The 7,500-nt window shown below is 45.7% G+C and overlaps 1 protein-coding gene across 5 annotated transcripts in view; it reads left to right on the forward strand.

The window, feature by feature from the left end:
- The window catches only part of kat2b (K(lysine) acetyltransferase 2B), a 17,133-nt gene extending 11,379 nt beyond the window's left edge, over positions 1–5,754 (forward strand). For all 5 annotated transcript variants that reach the window (XM_042076947.1, XM_042076948.1, XM_042076944.1 and 2 more), the window contains 8 exons: positions 704–830; positions 933–1,043; positions 2,017–2,160; positions 2,654–2,768; positions 3,169–3,199; positions 3,308–3,371; positions 3,532–3,616; positions 3,830–5,754. In XM_042076947.1, coding sequence (XP_041932881.1) covers positions 704–830; positions 933–1,043; positions 2,017–2,160; positions 2,654–2,768; positions 3,169–3,199; positions 3,308–3,371; positions 3,532–3,616; positions 3,830–4,023 — 871 coding nt within the window. In that variant the 3' untranslated portion in view covers positions 4,024–5,754. The remainder of the gene's footprint in view (positions 1–703; positions 831–932; positions 1,044–2,016; positions 2,161–2,653; positions 2,769–3,168; positions 3,200–3,307; positions 3,372–3,531; positions 3,617–3,829) is intronic.
- Positions 5,755–7,500: the final 1,746 nt, after the last annotated feature.

Consider the following 7,500-nt stretch of genomic DNA (forward strand, 5'->3'; position numbering starts at 1 on the left):
ATCTATCTTTCCTGTGTGGCCAATCTTGGGCTTTGGGAAATCGAAATTCACTGAGAAAATAATCAGCAGACTAATCGACTATGAAAATAAGCTTCGGTTGCAGTCTGACTCACATCTCAGTTTCAGCCTGTGACATATGATGTTGATAGAGGATATCGCAGAGTTATGTTTCTCAACATGCGGGTAGTTTTTATTGGGCTAGCCATACTGGACAACACACTGACTGTTAGCCATGTTTATAACCCATTAAAGCTTTTGTATCTCTTAGCCTTGACCCTTAATTCCATAGAAACAACCTTTAGCCCCTAACCCTGATCCTCCCAAAGAGACATCTTTTAACCTCTATCCTTAAATCTCCCATAGTAACCACCTAATCCCTGTCCCCCAAATTCTATTGGACATAGCTGTATACCATGAGAAATGGATCTGGCCTGTAGAGATTCCCATGGCAACGGTTTTTAACCCTGGTCCTGACCTTTCACATGACCCCTGGCTTTTATCAGAGATGGTTTATTATTATTTTATCTCTGGAGATTGCAGATAATTGGCATATTCTAAAGTGGAATAGTCACAGAATTTACTCACTTGATTATCATCCACACACACACACACACACACACACACACACACACACACACACACACACACACACACACACATACTTCAATCCTCACAATCTCTTCCTGATGTCTTGTCTATGCAGGAAGCACAAAACGTTGTCTTTGATCAAAGATGGCCGTGTGATCGGTGGAATCTGCTTCCGGATGTTTCCGTCGCAGGGCTTCACTGAGATCGTCTTCTGTGCCGTCACGTCCAATGAGCAGGTCAAGGTACCACAGGCTCTCCTACTCTGCCGTGCCAGCACACAGAAGTAAGTTGTATTCCCTCGACCTCGTTGTCATTTGGCGTGTCTCTGTGCTTGTGTGTGTCAGGGCTATGGCACGCACCTGATGAACCATCTGAAGGAGTATCACATCAAACACAACATCCTCAACTTCCTCACCTACGCAGATGAGTACGCCATCGGCTACTTCAAGAAGCAGGTCAGTGACCGACCGCATCCTCGTTCTGCGGTGTGCCCCCTGCGGTGAAACACTGGGGCGTGTATATGTCCATTTTCCTTTGTGTGTTGGATTGTGAAGTCTGTGGAGGTGTGCAGGAGAAAAAGCACGGCAGAGCAGGGAAGTCCTTTTACTGCTCTAGTTATGCTGTAATAACATGTTTAATAAATATAGAGAATTACAAATGAATCAAGGATTAAAAGCTTTGAGTATAGCTTTTGAGGAGCTGTTCATTAAGAAATGTTCATTGACTGTATATTGTGTGAAAACAACATGAATGCATTAATGGTATGGTTCACAGCAGATAGATGTTGTGCTAATTGTATTTTGAGTTTAAAAATGTGACTATAGATTGGACTAAATGTATATTAGCAATTGTAAAAACTGTAAATAAGATGTCTATGTAACCTGCGTTGTGTTGAACCTGCGCGATTCAGCCCCGCACACGAACCCGCGAACAGCAGTACCTCGGATCGGGAGGCGAGCGTGCTAACAATTGAGCCAATAGCCCAGGCTACTGGCTCGCATGCCAGCAGTACTCTTGAGGCGTCGGGGAGTGAGGTTTACCAACGTTCCACAAGCACAGCTAAGCTAGCTGGCATCCGTTACACTCACCCCCCTAAACCTCACTCCCGATCCGGGTCACGGCACCAATGTAACCTGCGTTGTGTTGAACCTGCGCGATTCAGTACTACACACGCCCGGACTCGAACCCGCAAACAGCAGCACCTTGGATCGGGAGGCGAGCGTGCTAACAATTGAGCCAATAGCCCAGGCTACTGGCTCGCATGCCAGCAGCACTCTTGAGGCGTCGTGGAGTGAGGTTTTACTAACGTTCCACAAGCACAGCTAAGCTAGCTGGCATCCGTTACATCTACAAAGTTACCCAACCTCTCATTTCCCATTTTGCCTCCCATTTTGACTTTTGTCCCTCCTTACTTCCCATACTGCTCAGGGCTTCTCTAAGGACATCAAGGTGCCCAGGGCCAAGTACATGGGCTACATCAAAGACTACGAGGGCGCCACCCTCATGGGCTGTGCCCTCAACCCTAACATCCCCTATACAGAGTTCTCTGTCATTATCAAGAAGCAGAAAGAGGTGAGTGCTTGTCAGTGTCTGTGTGTGTGTGTGTACTTGTGTTTAATGTCCCCTCTCCCTTTCTGTATCATATGACTCAAAATTATTTCTTTTTTCTCCCTCTCTCCCTCTCACCATCTCTCCATTTCTCCCTCTCTCCCCTCCTCACCCTCTCTCAATCTCTCTCCATCTCTCCCTCTCTCCATCTCTCCTTGTCCATCTCACCATCGCTCCCTCTCTCCATCTCACCATGTCTTCACCATGTTCCATCTCTTCATCTTTCCTCCTCTCCCTCTCCTCCATCTCACCATGTCTCCCTCTCTCTCCTCCTTTCTATCTTTCCCTCTCTCTATCTCTCCCCACCTCCCTCCTCTCTCCATTTCTCCCTCTCTCCCCTCCTCTCCATCTCTCCCTCTCTCCCCTCCTCTCTATCTCTCCATCTCTCCCCCTCTCTCCCCTCATCTCTCTCCATCTCTTCTCTCCTCTCCTCTCCCCATGTGTCTCCCTCTCTCAGATTATTAAGAAGTTGATTGAGCGGAAGCAGGCTCAGATCCGTAAGGTGTATCCAGGTCTGTCCTGCTTTAAGGAGGGAGTTAGGCAGATTCCCATTGAGAGTATTCCCGGTATCCGTAAGTACTTCCTTTATGTGGAAAAAACAGTATGATATATATATACATAGCTCTGGAAAAAAATTAAGAGACCACTGCACATTTTTCTGATGTCATCCTACGGTTGCTGAATGACATTCAAATGAGTTGACGGTCATATTCAAAATTAAGAGACCACTGCAAAGTTGAATATGACCGTCAACTTATTGAAATGTCACTCAGCAACCGTTGGATGACATCAGAAAAATGTGCAGTGGTCTCTTAATTTTTTCCAGAGCTGTGTGTGTGTGTGTGTGTATGTGTGTGTGTGTGTGTGTGTGTGTGTGTGTATGTGCTTACAGTAAGGCCGACTACATTTGTGTGGATTGGTCTGGGTACTAGGAGATTCAGAAACATTAACTAAATTACATTTGTCTTGTAGGGGAGACTGGCTGGAAACCTTTGGGTAAAGGGTGAGTTTTGTATTTGCTACCTTTGTGTGTGTGTGTGTGTGTGTGTGTGCATGCACATGCGTGTGGTGTGTGCTTAATACTGACAATACTGTGCCTTCTGATGGCCAGGAAGGAGCTCAAGGATCCAGACCAGCTGTACAGCACCTTAAAGACCATTCTACAGAACGTCAAGGTGAGAGACACACACACACAAACACACACACGGACAGACAGACAGATAGACAGAAAGACAGAGAGACAAACATAGTCAGGCAGCTGTCAGACAGACAGAGACAAACATTTACACTAATTGTGTGTGTGTGTGTGTGTGTGTGTGTGTGTGTGTATGGCAGAGTCACCAGAGTGCCTGGCCATTCATGGAGCCAGTGAAGAAGAGTGAAGCCCCAGGGTACTACCAGGTCATCCGCTTCCCCATGGGTAAGACACACATTAGTGTACGTATGCACATACACACAAACATTATGCATGAGCCTACATATGCACCCAACCACACACACACACTCGCATATATTAGTACACACACACACACACTTACACACACACACACACACACACTCTCAATCATAGATAAGGCACAGTCTTGGGTGAAACACAGCAACAGTCATGTCTTGTGTGTTTGTGTGTGTGTAGACCTGAAGACGATGAGTGAGCGGCTGAAGAGCCGGTACTACACTACACGGAAGCTCTTCATGGCCGACATGCAGCGCATCTTCACCAACTGTCGCGAGTACAACCCTCCCGAGAGCGAGTATTACAAATGCGCCAGCCTGCTCGAGAAGTTCTTCTACAGCAAGATCAAAGAGGCGGGACTTATTGACAAGTAGGGGGAGGGGCTTGTGGAGCCCACCCCCACACAGCTACCTTCCTTACTGTGTGACATCACAGAGAGACTCTGGCTGTTCTTTTTTGTTTGTTTGTTTGTTTGTTTGTCTGTCTGTCTGACTGTCTCTCTGTCTGTCTGTATGTTTTGTACTTCTCCAGCACTCTAAACCTGTTTGCAGTCTGCAGCACCTGTTTTAGTTGCACAGGTAGATCTCCAGGTCGCGTGGGTCCTGCCGGGTGTGTGTGTCCTAGCGTCCGAGGCTGTCTGGAGCACTCGTTATCTTACGCCTCAGAGAAAGCTCTGGAAGGATGACTGATTGTCCAGTACCCAGTGGGCCTAAGCCTCAGAGAGAGTTGAACCCATTCAGTTTCCAGGGCGTGCTTCAAATATGTGGTTTTTGAACAACTTACAGTATGTTTCAGAGTAAGAGGTATACCTCTTAATAGAAGAGTCCTGTGGTGTTCTCTTTAAGGAACACGGCAACTTTTGGGGAAATTAGCTTTACCCCAGAGTTGGATCAGAGGATACATACCCTTCGCTTCTCTGTGTGTGCAATAACCTGGTCTGACACTCTTAGCCTAGCTTAGCATAATTTACTGGAAGTGAGTTATTCTAGTTTGCCTACAGCTAGCCTAGCTAAAAGGGAGCTATAGGCTAACTGGAATAGGCTAGGCTAACGGCCTGGGTTATTGCACGCGCAGAGAAGAGAAGGGTATGTATCCGCGTATGTGTTAACTCTGGGATAGACGCCAAGTAAGCTCCATATGAGCAGATGTACCATTTCTTCTGAATTACCGCTAACTTATCCATGCTAGTCGTATATACTTGGAATACCCCCTGATGGATCAGTGTCCAGGAAGCACCACACAGTCACATGACCATTCTCTCTCTCTCTCTCCAGCGCTGATCACTGGGGTGTGTGCTCATCAGAGATCTGCTATTGGCCGTAGCAAGCCAGGCTTTAGTCTAATGTGTGTGTGTGCGCACGCGTTTTAGTGTACATATGTGCGTTTGCATTTGTGAGTTTGTACATATGTGTGTGTGTGTGCGTGTGTGTGCGTGTGTGTGAGTGTGTATGTGTGAGAGAGAGGGAGAGTGTGTTTTCAGATGTTTATATGATTTGCTTGGTTTCATTTCAGACAGAGGTGCTCTTTCAGCCAAACTACCAGTAATAATAACTAAAGATGGTCATACACATGGCCATATTACACTCATACATGTGTGTGTATGTGTGTGAATGTGTGTGTATGTGTGTGTGTGTGTGTGTGTGTGTGTGTGTGTGTGTGTGTGTGTGTGTGTGTGCATGTACGCTGTGAAATGAAGTAGATTGATGCATGATATAATTCCATTCAGTGTGGATAGATCTAGTGGACAGAGGTCCAGTATGAAGTCTCATAAGTGCACACATGCGCATGCACGCACACGCGCACACACACACACACACACACACACACATATGCACACAGATTCACACACCCCCATACACACACACACATACAAACACTCTCACACACGCTAACTCTGCCAAGCGGAGACAGAGGTGCACCAGTCTGACTTGCTGACAGTCAGCCGGTGTGGCAAACAGCAGTTTTGCTACAGAATTCTCCTAATAGACCTCTCCAGAATAAGTCCCGCCTCCGTAACTTCCGTATCCATCCAACTTCCTGGCGTCGATTGTCTATGGGAAATAACATGGCATTTCGAAATATCATACCGGTAAAACATCTGTAGGTAGCGAAGTAGAAAAATCTGGTGGGCAGATTGGCCTACACACTTCTGCCATCTAGTTTCCACTGGATTTTTTGATTGTCGGTGCCGTTTAAGTAGTATACTATAGACTATACTACTTAAACAGCACCGAAAATCAAAAAATCCAGTGGAAACTAGATGGCAGAAGTGTGTAGGCCAATCTGCCCAGCAGCTTTTTCTACTTTGTCACCTACAGAGTTTGACAGGTACGATCTTTCAAAACGCCATGTTATTTCCCATAGACAATCGACGCCAGGAAGTTGGATGGATACGGAAGTTAGGAGGCGGGACTTATTCTGGAGAGGTCTATGATCTGCAGATTTGCCCCATTCTCCTGCCCCTGCTGCCACCCTTGTCTGTTTCCCATATCACTGAAAAGAGTCTTAATTTACGCTCACCTGGGGTGACTAGCCCGCCACCCCCACCCCTTTTACCGCCCCTCCCCCCCACCCAGCGTCTGGCGCCCTCCTGTGGTTGGCAGTGAAAGATGTGCAATAATACCATGTAGTTTTGTTGTTTTGTAAAATGTTTGTACTTTGAAATCTTTAGGAAACACATGGGGCTTTGTCATAAAGGCGGGAGGATATTTAATGGCATTTGTACTTTTGCGTTTTAAAGATAGAGGATATTTTATAGAGCGATTAAAATCGACATTTTGACCAACCCATCCCGAAAGGTCTCTTGTCATTTTGTTTGTGTCGCTGAGCACTTGAGCACTGTATTCTTCTCCATCATGGAACATTATAATTTGAACATACTCAGCAATGTGATTTTTACCAAAGTCCTTTTAGGCAAGTCCCTCCACTCGGCAGCCATATTGCAACGCTTTTTGGGCACTCATCGGGCATCCTATTCGGCAGAAATGCGCGTGCGCAAGGCTTCACACACCAACCTTGCTCCAGCTGCGAGTTCACAACAAATGATTGGCACCATGTCTTCACAACACACCATATGATTGGCTCAATGTATTCACATCACACCACATGATTGGCTCAATGTATTCACATGTCAACGTTTTGCCAAGGAAGGGGTGGGATTATATATGTAAACGGCCATATTGGCTTTACAAACTAAACCCATGCATTTCTATGGAGGATTTTTTGAGCGCTGTGTCTCCTCATTAGAAAGTCTCTGTTTTTACTCAATGGTGCCCTTGTGGTGACAGTGGGCAACTACATAAAAAAAACATTGCTTTGCTCCCCCTCAACTTTTACCACTAAACATGGGTTGGAAAAGCTGAAATACTATATTCTACCATGTTCCCATGACAACATCAAAGGTCCTTGAGGGTGTATGATGGGATAGATGAATAGATACAACCCCAAATCAAAAAAAGTTGGGATGTTGTGTAAAATGCAATGGGAATGGGACATTTCAGTCTCAACACTCTAGCGACTGGTGTCCCTTAGTTCCTAAACTTTCTCTAATTTGGGGTTGTAGTCGATAAACACCATCATTGATCCCAAGGGAAATTCTTTCTTTAAATTTTACCCATCTGTGATACGTGGTTAGCAGTGCTGTGCATTCAATTTTTTTCCTCGTAGCACTGGTGCTACAGAGGTTAATAGTTTTGTAGCACAATCCACAAAATCTCTAGCATCGGTATGTAGTTACAAACACCTTACTGTAGGCTGCACTCTAGAAAATAAGGTGACACTGGTGCTAAGCTGGGAAATCATCCATAGCAGACTGATTTTTTTGTAGCATGTGCTACGTATATGTAACACTG

Source organism: Alosa sapidissima, chromosome 21 (assembly GCF_018492685.1).
Source record: "Alosa sapidissima isolate fAloSap1 chromosome 21, fAloSap1.pri, whole genome shotgun sequence".
Lineage (NCBI taxonomy): Eukaryota > Metazoa > Chordata > Actinopteri > Clupeiformes > Clupeidae > Alosa > Alosa sapidissima.